The following is a 17,263-nucleotide window of genomic DNA, read 5'->3' on the forward strand; positions in this document are numbered from 1 at the left end:
CCCCTCTCTCTCCCCTCCCCCCCACCCCCTCTCTCTCCCCTCCCCCCCACCCCCTCTCTCTCCCCTCCCCCCCACCCCCTCTCTCTCCCCTCCCCCCCACCCCCTCTCTCTCCCCTCCCCCCCACCCCCTCTCTCTCCCCTCCCCCCCCCACCCCCTCTCTCTCCCCTCCCCCCCACCCCCTCTCTCTCCCCTCCCCCCCACCCCCTCTCTCTCCCCTCCCCCCCACCCCCTCTCTCTCCCCTCCCCCCCACCCCCTCTCTCTCCCCTCCCCCCCACCCCCTCTCTCTCCCCTCCCCCCCACCCCCTCTCTCTCCCCTCCCCCCCACCCCCTCTCTCTCCCCTCCCCCCCACCCCCTCCCTCTCTCCCCTCCCCCCCACCCCCTCCCTCTCTCCCCTCCCCCCCACCCCCTCCCTCTCTCCCCTCCCCCCCACCCCCTCCCTCTCTCCCCTCCACCCCCACCCCCTCCCTCTCTCCCCTCCACCCCCACCCCCTCCCTCTCTCCCCTCCACCCCCACCCCCTCCCTCTCTCCCCTCCACCCCCACCCCCTCCCTCTCTCCCCTCCACCCCCACCCCCTCCCTCTCTCCCCTCCACCCCCACCCCCTCCCTCTCTCCCCTCCACCCCCACCCCCTCCCTCTCTCCCCTCCACCCCCACCCCACCCCCTCCCTCTCTCCCCTCCACCCCCACCCCCTCCCTCTCTCCCCTCCACCCCCACCCCCTCCCTCTCTCCCCTCCACCCCCACCCCCTCCCTCTCTCCCCCTCCTCACCCCCACCCTCTCCCTCTCTCCCCTCCACCCCCACCCCCTCCCTCTCTCCCCACCCCCTCCCTCTCTCCCCTCCACCCCCACCCCCTCCCTCCCTCCACCCCCACCCCCTCCCTCCCTCCCCCCCACCCCCTCCCTCTCTCCCCTCCACCCCCACCCCCTCCCTCTCTCTTTCTCTGACGTCTGTTCCCCTCTGTCGCTCTCAGTTTTTCTTCTGCCGTGGTGCCCGATTTGCTACTCCAGGCCCCGCCGTCCGCCCGCTCTCCGGGGCAAGGTAAGAGCCTGGCTCTGGCCCCACACCGCCAGGGATCAGCACCCGAGGAACCCACCCGCCACCCAACGTGAACGAAGACCCTCCTTACCTGTCACGGAGTTGAAGTCTCCGAATGCGGCGTGCGCCGGGCCTCTTCCCCCGCGCATTCAGGAGGCGCGGGGAAGAGAGAGAGAGACAGACTGCGGGGGGGGGGGCGGCGAGTTAGACGCCGCCGCGCACCTGCTCCGCGGAGCTCCGTGCCGCCACCGCCGCACCAGCCTTTACTAAGATGGCGGCGGTAGCGGCGCTCGGCTGAGGTCCGCCCCTCCAGCCTTCACAAAGATGGCGGCGATCGGGGCCCGCTTGTTGACTGGGGCCGGGAGGTGCCTAGCTCGGGCGTGGGTGCGGAGGAGAGGCCGAGGCTTCGAGGCCTACCTGGAAAAACGGGGAAAGGTAGGAAAATTAATGAGATTAGATAAAAGATTTAGAAAGTAATTAACTGTTTTTAAAAACAATGTGTTTTAAAAGCAACGTTTTTTTTAAAGACGCAGAAAGCGGGAGAAAGAAAGGAGAAGTTTGGAATCAAGATGGCGGTGGCTCACCTCGGTTCAGAACGATAAGGCCCGCCCACACACGCACCGATTGGTTGACCGTCAGGTCACCAAAGCGTAGGATTGGTCAATCGTCCTGTCACTCGACCGTAGGAGGGCCCGGCCGCACACGCCAGCAACCCGGCGTACGATTGGTCAACTTCGAGGTCACTCTGTCGCTAATGAGCGGAATGTTGAAGTTTTTTCGGATACCGCGGGTGCGATTTTTGTCCAGCCGAAACGTAAATACGCTTACCATCGTTTTGGAACGGTGAGCTTTCTTTCGACGTAACGCACGCGTAGGTGCGTTCTAACTTTCGAGCGCATAGCCGGACAGACACACACCCGAGGACAGACAGATAGACAGACAGACAGAGAGAACGATCTGTTTGTGTATATTATATATAGTCCTCCAGAACAGGAAGACATGCCTGCCTTTCTTCCATCCGGCATCAGGTGCCCGCAGGGGTTACCCTGCAATTGTTTGCCTTTCCTGTGACGGGCATTTCAATTTTTTAAACTGCTAAATCCCCCTCTACCCACTTTAGTAACACTGGACGCAAGGGACTTCGTAGCATTCCAAGAATCCAGTGTGGCTATGGCGTTAATGATAGGATAACATCTTACAACTCTTTTTCCATCATTAATATGTCGTTTGAATATGTCCGCCCATATTGGAATGGATGCATTCAATGTACACCGTCACTTCTGGTGGCACTTCCTAGTGGTGGCCACAGGGAGGATAGCTTCCCAGGCAACTTTCGTATCCCCTGTATTGGTTAATCTCTTGGATTCATATTCCCAGCACATCCCTATACTCTCCTTGTACAACACCTAGGTTAGGTCTCATCTAGAATATCGTGGCCAGTTTTGATCCCCTCGCATATAGGCTGGAAAGGTTAAAAGGACTGATAACTGAGCTTAAAGGTCTTTGGTTACTACAATAGACTTTGAGAGCTGGGTCTATTTATTTTTAGAAAAGCATTGACTGCCAGGAGATTTGATTGAGGCCTTTAAAATAATCACGGGTGATTAGCCTTTTTTTTCTATGTGGATAGACTACTTGAATTGGATAGGTTAGAGTGAATCAGGAACATATGTATAGGTTATGTATGCATAGAACTAGGTTAGATACAGAGGGCTAGAAATTCATTATATCCCAGAAATGGGCGGTGTCCTTAGAAAAGTTGGAGAATTGTCACCATATGCTAATGTTTTAGACTGCACACAAAATTCGTGCTCGCGGCTCCAAAAAATGATTGGAGTCCTAATTCAAGTCTTAAAACCCAAGCTCATTGGCATTACAGGCAAAAGGTGGACCAATATCAGGTGCAATCCAATTGCAAATCATGATTGCCACAGGCTTTTTTCAGTACTTAAAGGGGAGGTTCATTAATGCTGCAGAACCTCATTCTCAGCATTGCTGGCTGTGCAGCTGCCTCAGCAACCAGAAGCAGTAGAAGGAGCCGGAGGACTGAAGCAGCTGTACTTGTGGCAGATCCACGCCCCAGGGGGAGAGCCCACAGATTCTGCGATCAAGCATTGGAGGCGTTTGTGTTCGCTGTGGAGAGACGGAGGCAAGTGGCAGGAGGCCCTCGACACAAGTCTTCCGAACCATGTAGAGAGAGGTAGCGCAGCACTGTGGTCCCCAGGACCCCCACACAGTGCAGGAAGAAATTTAATGACCTCACTCGTGTGGTCCGGGTGAGTGAATGCTTCAACGAATGATACATGCCACCGTCTGAATCACAGTCTTCACACACTGCCCAAAGTGCCACAACCCCAGCACTCACCCACTAACAGTTTCTACCTACCAACACTCACACCCACATCTCACACCTTGTACACAATGACAGCTATTCAACTGTGGCAGGCACATCACCCAAACACATTGCTCCACACTCCGTTTTCTTTCTTTTGCAGGCTAAGGTGGCTCACAGCAGGATGGAGCAGGGGCGCACAGGTGGGGGGCAAGCTGACACCCAACCACTGTGCGCTGGAGAATAGAGTGCTGCAGATTAGTGGGCGCCTTGGCCACTGGCAACATTGACCTCCCCCTTGGGGACAAAAACAGAATGTCATCCCTACTCCTCGCTTCCCCCTCACCCACAAGTGTTTTGCACTTTCCAGCTAATCATGCTGTATGCATGCATTTTTCCCTTCCTGCCCCCCTCCCCTTAACCTGACTCTTGCGCCTTTTATGCTTTCAGATAATCAGCAAGCACCTTAACAGCCTGTCCCTGATGGCACCGTAGAGAGCGAGGCGGGAGAAGAGGAGGAGGAAGAACACATTGTGTCACTGCACGTCGCACCAGCTCAGACACTGGCACTACATGTTCTGTAGTGGGATCTACACAGGCTGAGGCACCAGGGACAAGTGGGCTGCAGCAAGACCAGGGGGAAAGGGTAGCTCGGGGGGTGGCAGCTCCCTGGAGGGCGAGTTTGCGCCAAGTTCTGCTGCATAGGACTCTGATGAGGACTTCGATGGGGAGGCATTTAGAAGAAGGGTGATGGGCATGCACAAGGACATGATCGGTGCAATGGCAAGGGTGCCCGAGAGCCTCTCGGCAATGGTAAGGAGCATGGGGGATTCCGCCTCCAACATTGAACACGGCTCTGCGTAAACCATGGAGCCCATCATTTCCAGTCTGCAAAAGATGAGACCGTGGCGATCCAGACCTGATGCCGTGTGTGATGGCCGATCTGGCAGCTTCCATTGCAGCGCACGTGGAGGGATGCAACATCTTAGTGCTGTAATGCAGCCTATGTTTGGTGGCATCCAATCTCAGACTGCTCTCATGCAGTCTCAGCTTGATGCCATACAAGCTTTGACTGCTGCCATTGTGGCTGGGTTTACCACCATGAACCGGTGCTTTCACGGTGTCGCAACAGGCCAGCAATCTGTGCGCCAACAGATTGCTAGGGATGCCGAGGTGCTGCCCCGGGGGAGTGGCAGTGGGTCAGTGGAGCAGAAACCTGCTGTCCTCTCTCAGGATGACAGCATTCCTGCTCCCACTCCGCCATTGCCCTTGTCACTGCCTGTCATCCAGCCAGCCCAGACTGATGTAGCCCATGCTACGGTGGTGCAGTCTACAGCCAGTCCTAGAGCGGGTCAACGGTGTCCTGCAAAGGCCATCTGAAGTTTCCCGCACGGACACTCCGCAGCCTTCCACCAGCCCTGCTGCAGCCACTGGGCCAACACTTCATAGGAGTTCTAGAGTAGACAAAGGCACAGTAACGAGAGGCACTAAGGGATTGCACATGGGTGAATAGTTAATATTGTTGTAAATATGTGTTCACTGATTTTTGATAAATTTATTAATTCAGTTTGGATTCTTTTATGGTGTGTCTCAGTTCAGCTTTGCGCTGTGATATGGCCTGCGACAGGGATGGAATGATGGGGATGTGGTGAGCAACGGGGATCTGGGGTTTAATTTATTGGAACCGCAGTCTGATGAGGCGATCGTGGACTGCCCTTCCGGAAGGCCGATTGAGTAGCTGCTCCTCCCTCGCTCCTGTTCCTTGTCCTCTGCCTCCTCCCTGAGGTGGTCCCACAATCCCTGGTGGCAAGTGCTGGGCCAGCATGATGGCCATGTTGTGGAGCATGCAGAAGACCACCACGAAATGGGGCACTCACTCAGCCGAGTACTGGAGAACTCCTCCCGAGCGGTCAAGGCAGCGGAACCGTTGGTTCAGCAGGCCGATGGTCTGCTCGATGATGTTCCTCGTGGCTGCATAGCTCCCACTGAGTGCTGGGCAGGAGTGTGGGGTTGCGGAAGGGACTCGTGAGCCAGGTGGAGGGCGAATAACTTTTGTCTCGGAGCAGCCAGCCGCGAGCTTGACGTGGTGGCTGGAAGAATGCTGGCACACCAATCTGGTGCAGGATGAAGGCATCGTGGCTGCTGCCAGGATAGCGGGCAATCCCATTGAGGATTCGCTGCCTGTGGTCGCACACCGACTGCACATTAAGTGAGTGGTAACCTTTGCGGTTATGGAAGATCTCAGGATTGTTATGTGGTGTCCGCAAAGTCATGTGGGTGCAGTCAGTGGCACCATGGGGAATGCTGCTATCGTGGCAGAGCCACATGCATGCTTGTCCTGCTTCTCTCTGGTGATGGGGAATGAAATGTAGTCCCTTCTCCTACTGTAGGGAGCCTCTGTGACCTTCTGGATGCAGCGCTGGACGGTGAACTGTGAGACGTTAGCTTTGTCGCCTGTTGCAGACTGGAAGGATCCGCTGGTGAAGAAATTGAGGGTGAAGGTGACCTTGACGGCCACTGAGTGAGCCGCGGTCGACCTGATCTGAAGCTGGAGGTCTGGCTGCAGGAGGTGGCAGAGTTCTGTGACCACCTCCTTGGTGAAGCACAGCCTTCTAATACACTGCTCCTTGCTTAATTGGAGGATTTGTGCTCTCGGATTACCCTCTGGGTAAGGCCTCCTGTTGAGAGCCCTGATGTCCCTCCTCCTCCCTATGGGCACACGTTCCAGACTTTCTTGCTGCCTCCTCTCCCTCCACTGTAGATCCTGGAGGGCGAGGTCAACTGCCAGTACAGCCCCGGCAATAATGCTCTAGCACCTGCAGATGGCACTAACTGGGGGTGCTAAGGGGATGAATTTTTCCCCCAGAAGGTCATTGACCTCTTGAATAAGTTGCCTCTCGTGCAATGAGTAAGGATTCGCTGCAAGTGGTCAAAGGAACTGAATGAGTTAGCAAAATACTGCGGATGCTGGAAATCCGAAATAACAACAGAAAACGTTGGAAATGCCTGCCTTTTCGTGGGATATGTGGAACACTCTTTGTTCCTGTCTTACTCGGGTCCCCGCACTCGTCTCTTTTTCCGGTACATTGATGACTGTATTGGTGCCGACTCCTGCTCTCGCCCTGAACTAGAAAATTTCATTCACTTTGCTTCCAATTTCCACCCTTCCCTCGCCTTCACATGGTCCATCTCCGACACCTCCCTTCCCTTCCTTGACTTCTCCATCTCTGGGGATAGGTTATTGACAAACGTTCACTACAAGCCCACTGACTCCCACAGCTACCTGGACTACACTTCCTCCCACCCCGCCTCCTGTAAGGACTCTATTCCATTCTCCCAGTTTCTCCGTCTCCGCCGTATCTGCTCCGACGATGCCACCTTCCATACCAGTGCTTCCGACATGTCTTCCTTTTTCCTCAACCGAGGATTCCCCTCTACCGTGATTGACACGGCCCTCGACCGTGTCCATTCTATCTCCCGCAATTCTGCTCTCACCCCTGCCCCTCCCTCCCGGAACCACGATAGAGTTCCCCTTGTCCTCCCCTTTCACCCCACCAGCCTCCACATTCAACGGATCATCCTCCGCCACCTCCAGCGTGATCCCACCACCAAACGCATCTTCCCCTCTCCTCCCCTTTCAGCATTCCGTAGGGACCGCTCCCTCCGCGACACCCTAGTCCACCCCTCAACCACCCCCAGCACCCCTTCCCCTTCGCCCGGCACCTTCCCATGCAAGCACAGGAGATGCAATACATGTCCTTATACCTCCCCCCCACCCTTCCCACTGCTCAGGGCCCCAAACACCCTTTCCAGGTGAAACAGCGATTTACCTGTACTTCCTGCAATCTAGTATACTGTATTCGCTGCTCACGATGTGGTCTCTACATTGGGGAGACCAAACGCAGATTGGGTGACTGCTTTGCGGAACACCTCCGTTCAGTTCGTAAGGGGGACTCCGAGCTCCCGGTGGCCTGTCATTTTAATTCACCGCTCCAGTCCCACTCTGACCTCACTGTCCTTGGCCTCTTGCATTGTTCCACGGAAGCTCAGCGTAAGCTTGAGGAACAGCACCTCATCTTTCGATTAGGCACTCTGCAGCCCTCTCAATTCAATTCAATTCAATTTTATTTGCCATATGTAACTAGTACAATGGAATGCTTACTCCCCGTAGGGACACGTCAGCTATTCTTACAGCGCCGTGACTCTGGACTCAACATAGAGTTCAACCCTCTGGACTCAACATAGAGTTCAACAATTTCAGATCATAACCTTGGCCCCTATCGCATATATATATTTTTTTATCCACACTTTTGTTTGGCCTTTTTTCTTCCCTCCCACATGACAGCTGTCCTTCATTCTGCCAGCGCAATTCACATCTCATCTATAGCCATCCTTTGTTCCTTAACCTTTCCCATTACCACCTCCTCTCGCCTTGAATATCTCTCAATGTCTCTTAATCTCTCCTGCTTTCTATGCTATCACTGACCTTCCCTTTTATTCTTTCATCCCCTCCCCCTTTTTCCAGCCCCTAACTTGCTTCACAATCTATTCCTTTTCCTGCTTTTTTCCAGTTCTGACGAAAGGTCAACAACCTGAAACATTAACTCTGTTTCTCTCTCCACGGATGCTGCCCTGAACTGAATGAGTTCCTGGCTATCGCTGATGAAGGGTAATTGAGGACATTTAAACATTCAACATACATTTGGCTTGTAATACATTAACATAAACATAACCATAATAAAGTGCATTGGCAGATGTGCAGGCTTTAGAGTTTATTTGTGGAGTTCAGTAGGATGACAGCCCTGGGAAAGAAGCTGTTCCTAAATCTGGTCGTACGGGTGCGAATGCATCTGTAGCGTCTCCCAGATGGCAGGAGGGCGAACAGACTGTGGCTGGGGTGGGTAGGGTCTTTGATGATGGACCGTGACCTCCGTAAACAGCGTTTCTGGTATATGTGCTCTATGGTCGGTAGCCGGGTGGCGGTAATGCGTTGGGCAGTTTTAACTACCCGCTGCAGGGCTTTCCGGTCATAGTAGCTACAGCTGCCATACCATACTGTGATACAGTTCGTCAGGATGCTCTCTATTGTGCAGCGGTAAAAGTTAGAGAGGATCAGGGGTGACAGGTTACATCCCTTCAGCCTCCTTAGGAAATAAAGGCGCTGCTGGGCCTTCTTCACCAGAGAGGAGGTATTGAGGGACCAGGAGAGGTCTTCCGTGATGTGGACTCATTGCCTCTTAATCTAAATGTACACTCTCGGGAGCTGCAAGCCTACATTTCGTTGTACTGCACTTGTGCACTAACAATGACAATAAAAGTTGATTTGATTTGAGTCGCATAGTCATTTGGTCTCCTGGAACTTGTTTTGATCATCTCTGGGGTCAGAGAGGAATTTCCCAGACTTTTTGCTCTGAATTGGCCTAACATTTTTTCCTTTTTTTTTTCTTTACCAGGAAATCGTGAGGGTGTGATAGGGGTCAAGATGCTCTGTTGCATCGTGACTATATGGGACATGCTTGGTGGACCAGCTGATCTTTGCCTGTCCATCATTTTCGTATGTTCATTTGTTCTGTACTTCCAGGCAAAGGCCACCTCAATACTTACCTTTTATACCTCAGACTCACTCCGGGTATGCTGCACCTTCCTATCTGGAGGCTACCAGAGTGTCCAATAATGCAACCTTCTGAATCCACCTCCTATATCATAAAGTCCACCACCAGCCATGGAACAGTAGGTCAGGTATTGGTTTTCTGGCACTTCCCTGCAGACCCCATTTCAGTTCCTCATTTTTGGTTTCCTTTCACTTTATTTTTGCCTGTGTCTTATTTCTGCTCTCCTCCCTTCAGAATTGGCAAAGGCTGCCAATGGATTGAATGTCTTTTGAGCCTTTACAAAAGCTCTAAGAATTTTTTCCCCCTTTTCTTGCAGCCCCTTACCTTTTTAAGTGGCTACACCCCTTTAAATTTTATCTGAAGCACCATTTTTCTGTTCCCTCAATTAGGCTAGCTCATTGTATAAGGCCAAAGCTGTACAAAAAACTGAATACAAGAAACTTTCGTTTAACCGGAGGTTAAATGTCCGGAAAGCTCTATCTACCGGCAAAATTCAGGAGCCGTTTCCTATAAGTTTTTTTACTTCTCGTTGCTTTTTTTTTCCAGTCAGGCTCTGCAAGGTCTAGCTGTTGCTTAGCTACAGAGACGCTTTTAAGCTGCGGCCGACTGTTTTGAAGCTGTTGCTAAGCAACAGGGTTTGTTGATTCTCACGGAGCTCAAAAGCTCCGTATGTTTTAACATTAGCGCTGGTTTCCACGGCAGTTTTGATGGTACGGCACCAACTCGGTCTCGTCAGTGCCGGATACCAGAAAGCTTCCTGTAATTATACAGGTGAGCTGAACCATGGAAAATGACATGTAGTCAGTACACAGCATTTCTGGCTTGTTTTGCACAAGCACCCAGTCATCCCTAACTGAACTTTCTGCTGGGATTTGATGAGTTAGAGTAATACATGATTTTTTTACATTTTGGTGGATTCACATATTTAGAAATTGCACGCTGGGAAGATTGAGGTGAGTTATTTTGTAGCTATAAAGGTACATGTTAATACGTTAATTTATGTAGTAATTGTTCAATTAACTGCTTAATTGCAAATTGTTGAATGAAGTGGTACATAAATGACTAAATATAATCGTTCTGAAAGGATTTTCCGGTGGTAATGACGGCAAAATTGTCAGCGTTCACTGTCATTACCCCTCTGAAACTGACAGTAACTTCAGGGTTTAGCGCGTGCGCGGATAAACGCAGAAATCCTGAAGTTGCCGTCAGTCATTCCCTGCTCCGCCACAGGCTGTGCTGTGGAACTCTCCATAGCCGACAATCAGTGAAATCACTTGAACTGACGAAAACTTCCCCTTTTCCATTCTAATGTCACTGTTAAACACCCCATAAAAAGTTAAGCTTTGTTGTAAGAGGTGTAACTGGGGTTGTAATGGCATACTGACTGCTGAACAACCATTCTGGCCCTGAAAAACGAATTTTATATTTGTTGAATGTCAAATTTCTCCATTATAAAAATTACTAGATTTTTCAAAAAAAAAATTAAAGTTTGGTTATGATATTTCAGCTTCTACTGTAACCGATTTGGGTTTGTTCCAATCTTTATTTCTCTGTTTATCATTTCACTTTTTACTTTTTTTTTAATCAGTGCTCTTTATTTCCTGGTTTGCTATCTGTGTGAATTCTTCAATGTGATTGGCTGCTTAGACAGCTTGACATCATTGCTGGAAATCCCCTTTTGACAGCACTACAATCAAATTAATGTTGAGAAAGCTGAAGTTTTTGCCACAGAGATCTCAAGATCTTTGTGGCCAGCTTTCTTCAAGGTCAGTGCTGATCGCCGTCGCTTTGCCATTGACCGCAAATTCCGGGCCAGTGTTAATGGCTGCATTCCCTTGAAGGGATTGTTTTAAATTTGTGCTCTTTTAACTTTTAGCAAAGAACTCAAGCATTTCCAAAAGATGACCGTCACGCCATCAGTAGAAGGTATTGATAACACTTTAAGAATTTTATTGAATATGGTAGAACCTGGTTTTGACTGCTGTCCTCACTGCGCGCCACAGCTCATTCATTATCTCAGCAATAGATACTTGAATTTGACTGCTATCTCCAGTGAGGGTCACAGTTTTTCATTCTGTTTCAACAACTGTTCAGCAATGGATAGTTAGTCCAGAAACTATTTCCCTGATCCCCTGCCTTTATTGATTATTAAATGAGGCGGAGAATTATCAGGTTATTGACTCGCTGGTTTTGCGTCACCAGAATGGTAACGGGGCTAAAAGGTTAAATTAGGAGGACAGGTTGCATAAACTTGGCTTCTATTCCCTTGCGTTCAAAAGATTAAGGAGTGATCTAATGGAGGTGTTTAAAATGAGAAAAGGATTCAATAGGGTAGATAAAGAGAAACAATTTCCTCTGATGGAGGAATCCAGAACAAGGGGGATAATCTTAAAATGAGAGCCAAGCCATTCAGGAGTGAAATCAGGAAGCACCTCTTGGCACAAAGGGCAGTGGATGCTGGTACAATTTGAGTGTTCAAGACTGAGATTGATCGATTGATTTTTGTTTGGTATGGGTATCAAGGGATACAGTAGTTAAATAAGGTTGAGGTACAGATCAGCCATGATCTAATTGAATGGCAGAACGGGCTCGAGGGTCTGCATGGTCGCCTGCTGTTCCAATGTGATTAGCTGCCCTTCGTAGTTTGAGTGCCCTGTTTGAGAGCATTAATGTATTGGCCATCTGTGGTATTGATTTTCCACCACTATGTGTCACTGTTACACTGCATGTGTTTAGTTTTATTTACTTTTACTTTGGATGCTCCTTTCTACCCATTTTGCTGGGGTGAAATGACTAAATGGGAAACTGTTGCCAAGCTGACCGTGGCCCAGCATGCCATGTACATGCAGGTGTTTTAGATCTGGTGGGCAACTTTAAAGTCAGGACATAATTCAGATGTGCAGCAGTGTTGGGGTGGAGGGAGATGATGGTCTAGTCTGACTAGGGTCAGCTGCTCTTATTTTGTAGAATGCTCACACTCCTCCTCAAGTGACGCATGCTATGTTTGTACTCCTGGCAGGGAAGCGCAATGCTGTCATCATGGGACGGAAAACCTGGTTCTCTATTCCAGAGAAATACAGACCTCTGAAAGACCGACTAAATATTGTACTCAGCAGAGAACTGAAGTAAGTATTTGAGAGGTGACATTTGTTTCTGGTGAAGGGAAGCTACAGTATTTTCTTCATTCTTATTTGATTTACACCAGACAACAAGCACTGCACTTTTTATTCCTGATAAGGTGAGAAAAAAATTATGGAAGTATCTGCTCCTCCACCTGTTATATAATTACCCAGAATATATAACGCATTAACATGATTGAACTGACGTCTACGTCTAGGTGGTGTTTTAGTCTTAAATAGTTCTGGATTTTATCTCCTCTCTCTCAAATTTTAGCCTTATTGTAATTTTAGTCGTCTTAAGAATTTTATTTTAGTTGATGTCAATACAATGACCACTTTCCTCATTTTAGAGAACAATGCTTTCTATACTTCCACCTTCCACACTAGTGCTTCCAATGCCCTCCCTTTTCCTCAACCAAGGATTCCCCTCTACCGTGGTTGGCATGGCCCTCGACTGTGTCCGTTCCATTTCCCGCACTTCTGCTCTCACCCCTTCTCCCTCCCAGAACCACTATAGGGTTCCCCTTTGTCCTCTCCATTCACCCCGCCAACCTCCACATTCAACGGATCATCCTCTGCCATTTCCGCCACCTCCAGCGTGACCCACCACCAAATGCATCTTCCCCTCCCTTCCTCTTTCAGCATTCCGAAGGGACCGCTCCCAACGCGACACCCTGGTCCACGCCTCAATCACCCCCAATAGCCCCTCCTCTTCCCACGGCACCTTCCCATGCAAGCGCAGGAGATGCAACACCTGCCCTTTTACCTCCTCCTTTCCCACTGTCCTTCCAGGTGAAACAGCGATTTACTTGTACTTCTTGCAATCTAGTATACTGTATTCGCTGCTCACGATGCGGTCTCCTCTACATTGGGGAGACTAAACGCAGATTGGGTGACCGCTTTGCGGAACACCTCCGTTCAGTCCGTAAGGGTGACACCAAGCTTCCGGTTGCCTGTCACTTTAATTCTCTGCTCCACTCCCTCTCTGTCCTCGGCCTTTTGCACTGTTCCAATGAAGCTCAATGTAAGTGTAATACCCACTGGAAATGTTATGTATGCTAAGTATGGTCATCAATCTTTAACTTAGACACTGTATTATCATTGTTATAAATCCCTGGGTTAAAGTTGCCCATGTGAAGGTACGGCAAGAACTTTTAAGGACACAATGTGACTAAGAGCATACTTTCCATAATTCTGCACCAGTATCAACTGTTGCAGACAGTGAGGCTGCGCAGTCTCCAGGCAGAAACCCCAGGAGGAAGGGGTGGAGTTGGGTTTTTCGAGCGGGAAGAAAAGAGCGACTGGAAGAGAAGAGGGCAGGAGCTCTGAAAAGAGGGCTCAGGAGGCAAATGGCTGCCGCACCCCGTCCCGGGCTTCCAAACTCAGCCGCCGCCCTTCGTATTAGTAGCTCTGCATCCAGAACTCAAAGTGGGATTCAGTGATCGTGAAGAGAATTCAACGAAGGGGTTCGGAGTCATAAGTCTTGCAGACATTATACATACCATGAGCTCCAACTTAAGCGCGCCAACGAAAGAGTGCACTCGAATTTGGACACAGGGACAGATTCTCCTTTGAATCCATATAAATGGAGAATGTATGTTTATTATGTCTAGATTCATTCTAATGTATGCAAATGTCTAATTTAGGTCATTGACCCGTAATCTTCTTATACTGTCTGACGTTAAAACTATAAAGTAAGATAATTAGAATTAAGCCATTGTAGTAGTGATCTCCTTACTGGACTATAGAATACTGTCTACAACAGAGACCACATCTCACATATATCTAGAGAACCGTGAAGGGGTTACATAAGCTTGAGGAACAGCACCTCATCTTTCAATTAGGCATTTTACAGCCTTCTGGACTCAACATTGAGTTCAACAATTTCAGACTATAAACCCTGCCCCCATTTTTTCAGCCAGCAGCTGTTGATGATTCTGCCATCCCCATTTGCAACATCCTAGCACAGACCGTCCCTTTTGTTCCTTCCTCCCCTTTCCCTGCCTCTGCACCTGCTTAAAACCTGTTACATCTCTAACTTTTCCCAGTTCTGACGAAGGGTGACAGACCTGAAAAGTTAACTCTGTTTCTCTCTCCACGGATGCTGCCTGGCCTGCTGAGTGTTTCCAGCATTTTCGGTTGTTATTTCTGCTTTCTATTTGGAGAAATGAACACTGTATTACAGTATTATGTAGCATTTTGTGTGTATGTGGTGGTGTTCCCTCTTTTGTTATGCTTTTCATGTGTTAACTAACTTGTTGCTTTTTTCCTCCCCACCTCTTGCCCTCTTTTCTTGAAGCCATTGATTGACCCCTTATTGGGTAGGTCTATGGGTGCTGTCCAAGTGACTTTTATTCAGGTGTAAACCATTCAGTCATGAGGGAGAAAGGAAAGGCAGAACACCCGAGACTGATCCTGTCCTTGTCCAACACCCTTACAGTGCAGTTCCAGAGGCTAACTCAGGAGCAGGAACCTTGGCGATTTAATAAAATTAAATAAAATAAAAATTCCCCCCATTTTCCCCCTTCTCCCTGTCCCAGGGATGCTGTGCCCCTACTGCAAGCCCAGATATGCTGGCTAACTCTGCATAGACTGCGGATCAGCTACCAACTAGCTCCGCTCACTGAACAATCAGGGCACTGGATGACTAAACTTTAATTTTTCTTACACTTTTGGTGTATTTTAAAGTGTGTTGTGATTCAGAATTAAGGAGGGGGAGACCCAGAAAAAGCGCCATACACAAAGGTGGAACTAATAACTTTGATCATTGAATGGAAATTCCTGTATTTCCAGTAAGAACATTTTGTTCTTTAAAAAAATTACATACAAAAGCAGGAAAGATCTGCAGGATGGTGAGAATTACAGAACCATATCCATCAACCACACGAATGGCAAAATATTCACCAACTTGTACTTGGAGATTGTCCTTGTTTGTACTGTACATCATTTTAGCAGATGGCATTCAGCAAGTCCAGTGCAACTACAAGCATCAATAAGTGCCCATGTGGTGTGTCCAAACTAATATCCTAAAATAAATAAATGGAACTTAAATCACAGTTAGTAGAAGGAAGTAGTCAATCCTATCCAGTACCCACTGGTTGTGGAATGCTTCTTGTGAACCAGTGGCCCCTTTTTGTGAGACTGACTATCATTCATAGTAAGTTTGAATTGCGGAGCAGATACCGGCCTTTCACGACCACAAGATGTCTCAAAGCGCTTTACAGCCAACTAAGTACTTTTTGAAGTGTAGTCACTTTTGTAATGTAGGAAACGTGGCAGCTAATTAGCGCACAGCAAGCTCCCACAAACAGCAATGTGATAATGACCAGATAAATGTTTGAGGAATAAATATTGGCCAGGTAACTCCCCTGCTCTTCAAAATAGTGCCATGGGACCTTTTACATCCGCCTGAGGGGCCTCGGTTTAACTTCTCATCCGAAAGATGGCAACTCTGACAGAGCAGCACTCCCTCAGCACTGCACTGGAGTGTCAGCCTAGATTTTTGTGCTCAATTCTCTGGAGTGGGACTTGAACCCACAACCTTCTGACTCAGAGGCAAGGGTGCTACCAACTGAACCACTGTCTGATACTTGTACTGGGATCCAAGAGGCTATGCTTTGTCTGTTTAAATGAAATAAAATGATGAGCAGCTTGTTTAATCCTGCCGGTGATGTCTTGTTTCCATCACACCCACTCTGATTGGCTGCTGATAAGTTAACTTACCATCTGATGTAAGGTTGTTTGCATATTATGCCCAAATGAATGGTCAGAAAATCTAAGCCATAGTTTTGATCTGGTGAGTTCAGTGTGGTTAAGCCACGTCATAATGTTGTTGCGTTGAAGTGGGTCAGAAAGAAAAGACTTCAACATTTTGGGTGGGCTGGTTGCAGTGATCCATCATGTTGGTTGTATTGTGATCCCTTCAATCAATGGGTGTAATACAGTCTTTAGGTAATAAAATAATTGAATGAAGTGCCAACTATTCCTGATTGGGAGCATCTTCCTGAGTAGACTGAACGAGTGCCTCTTGTTATGTTTTCTGATACAAGTCATGTGCATCATGAACCTTACTAGAACTAGTAGTGGCATTTCTGAATGAGTTTACAATAACAGCAGCTAGGTGCCCGTTGTGTTAATTTGGCGAGGGGAGGTGAGGAGCGAGGGATTTTAAAACCAGCTACAAAACTCTATAGATGGAATAAAAGAAGAAATCTTGTGTTACAACCAATAGCAGAGTGTAGCTTTAGACCTGCAAATGCTCTTTAAATGTCATGTATTTTAAGTTTCCTAGGTGACAGTAGGGAGCTACATTTGAAGTAATGAGTATATCTGCAGTGGCACAGCATCCTGCAGTGAGGCGTGGGAGAAATTTCTCTAGGTAGAGCATCAGTTCTTGGAACTGAATGTGATTCTAACCTTTGATGTCTGAGGTACGGTGTGACAAGTACCACAATGCAGTTTTAAACTCCAGTAATTCCATAGCGACTTAATGTCACAACAAAGCTGAGGTGAAGATCGTTTTTTAGCTTTCTCCTGCATGCAACTATTTTTTTCCCCTCAGTGTATCTCCAGAAAATTGGAAGGGGAAAACATTCAAGATGAGGTGGTAAAATCTAAAATAAATATAATAATTCTTCCCTTGTACTCATCCAGAATTATTTTGGCTATAAATAATGTCGTTCAAATTGATGAGGACATTGAGTGTTCGCAGACAATTTAACTGCACGGAGCATCACCAGCAAATCCAATCCTGTTCTTGCCTGACAAACTTTCCAGCAGATTATTTTTTCCCCTCCTAATGACAGAATCCAATGTAATACCCCTAAAGCTGTTGCAACTGTGATTGGCTAATTTTGCACAGTTTTTGAAACAAGCCAGCAATTTTTCTGGTCTTGGGCTCAGTCCGATATTGAGCATTGAACATTCAGATTGAACCATTGGGGGGCCTCCCGTTCCCCCTTCTTGTCTCCTTTCTGATAACTTTCTTCAATAATTTGGTGAGGGGTTGCTGCAGAGCAGCAGAACTTAACCATTGTTTGCACAGTAAAGCAAGAGGTATGGACCTTCCCTCGTTTTCAGGCAGCCTGTAAACCCAGGTGCTATCCTCTCCGTATGCCCTAACTGAAGGAAAACGCAAGCCATTGTTTTTTCCCCACTCCAC

The 17,263-nt window shown here is 48.6% G+C and overlaps 1 protein-coding gene across 3 annotated transcripts in view; it reads left to right on the forward strand.

Moving 5' to 3' along the window:
* The window catches only part of dhfr (dihydrofolate reductase), a 53,616-nt gene that overhangs the window by 2,776 nt on the left and 33,577 nt on the right, over window positions 1–17,263 (forward strand). The window contains exons 1-3 of one of the 3 annotated variants that reach the window (XM_085989582.1): window positions 1,370–1,474; window positions 10,860–10,909; window positions 12,003–12,108. In XM_085989582.1, the coding sequence (XP_085845708.1) occupies window positions 10,885–10,909; window positions 12,003–12,108 (131 nt within the window). In that variant the 5' untranslated portion in view covers window positions 1,370–1,474; window positions 10,860–10,884. Of the gene's footprint in view, window positions 1–1,369; window positions 1,475–10,727; window positions 10,750–10,859; window positions 10,910–12,002; window positions 12,109–17,263 lie in introns of those variants that run through there. The other 2 variants (XM_085989570.1, XM_085989577.1) reach the window with 2 other exon arrangements.

The sequence above is a fragment of the Somniosus microcephalus genome, chromosome 1, assembly GCF_052327205.1.
Source record: "Somniosus microcephalus isolate GS21.2 chromosome 1, FLI_Smic_1.0, whole genome shotgun sequence".
Classification (NCBI taxonomy): domain Eukaryota; kingdom Metazoa; phylum Chordata; class Chondrichthyes; order Squaliformes; family Somniosidae; genus Somniosus; species Somniosus microcephalus.